The following is a 1,223-nucleotide window of genomic DNA, read 5'->3' as shown; positions in this document are numbered from 1 at the left end:
AAAAACAGTATTTTCCCAAATGGAAGTGGGCCACTAGCTGGGTAACTACTGACAAATCTGTATAAGCAATCTATTGAAAGTTTAACAGGATTTCTCCTTATTTTGGCAGTTAACATGGGTTCTCTCAGACTGAGAGGGAAGACACATGACCACCTCAATCTGAAACTTCCTCTGACTCCATCATAAACACTTTCTTTTTCCTTCTCTAGCGAAATATTTGTCTTAAAAAGAAGTAAATCCTTCCCAGCTACTGAGGAAACTGATTACTATAAGTCCGCACCCAACCTGAGTAAATTAAGTGAGACCTAAATCTCAAAAGAAAATTGGGACTGGGCTGGGAGTATTGCTTAGTAGAAGTACACTTGCTTAGCATACATGAGGTTCTGGGTTCAATCTTCAATACAAAAAAAAAAAAAAAATCTACAACCAAGAAGGTAGCATGGCTAAACACACAGTTCAGTGAAAAAGGAAATCCTACCATTTGCCGCGATGGGGATAAACCCCAGAGGACATTATGCTAAATGAAATAAAACAGATATAGACAGGTACTATGTGATCATACCTACATATGGAATCTTAAAAAGAAAAATTTGAGTCTGGGCATAGTGGTGCACACCTGTAATCCAAGCACTAGGGTGGCTGAAAACTGGCGGATCACTACGAATCTGAGCTGCACAGTGAGACCCTGCACAAAATTAAAAAAAAAAAAAAAAGAAAAAAGGAAAAGAAAAATTTAACTAAAAAAACCAAAACAGAATGGCAGAACTAGGAGCTGAGGATATAGCTCTATGAAATAAGTACCTGCTGGTAAGCACAAGGTCCCAAGTTCGATCACCAGTACCTCAAAGTAGACAAGTAAAATAATCATAGTAGTAGTAGTAGTAGTAGTAGTGGCTTAGGATCAAACAAATGGATTACACTACTCACCATATTCTTCAAAAGTTCAAAGGCTTCCTGTATATTGCTCTTTTTTAAATTGACAAAGACCAAATCGAGGCCTATCCTAATCAATTCCTCAAGTCTTTGAGCAGAATGATTATTCATCCTGAAGAAGGTTTGTGCTTCTGGTATTTTGTTGTTTAAAATGGCACTGGCAATAACTTCCTAGAAAGAGAAAGAAAAATATTCACCTTTTAAGTTCCTTTTGTTACTATGATTATCAACATAGGACTTTATTTAGAACCTACTAAAATCTACTACTAGATTTGGGCCTATGTGGAGAA

General features: G+C 36.7%; 1 protein-coding gene across 1 annotated transcript in view; it reads right to left on the bottom strand.

Moving 5' to 3' along the window:
* Spg11 (SPG11, spatacsin vesicle trafficking associated) overlaps positions 1 to 1,223 on the bottom strand; it is a 91,654-nt gene that overhangs the window by 62,708 nt on the left and 27,723 nt on the right. Inside the window, exon 11 of the mRNA XM_004623493.2 lies at positions 928 to 1,104. Within this exon, the coding sequence (XP_004623550.1) occupies positions 928 to 1,104 (177 nt within the window). The remainder of the gene's footprint in view (positions 1 to 927; positions 1,105 to 1,223) is intronic.

This window comes from Octodon degus, unplaced genomic scaffold (assembly GCF_000260255.1).
Source record: "Octodon degus isolate 3935 unplaced genomic scaffold, OctDeg1.0 scaffold00002, whole genome shotgun sequence".
Taxonomy (NCBI): domain Eukaryota; kingdom Metazoa; phylum Chordata; class Mammalia; order Rodentia; family Octodontidae; genus Octodon; species Octodon degus.
The sequence above is the reverse complement of the archived record's forward strand: the minus strand, read 5'-3'. Positions and strand labels throughout refer to the sequence as shown.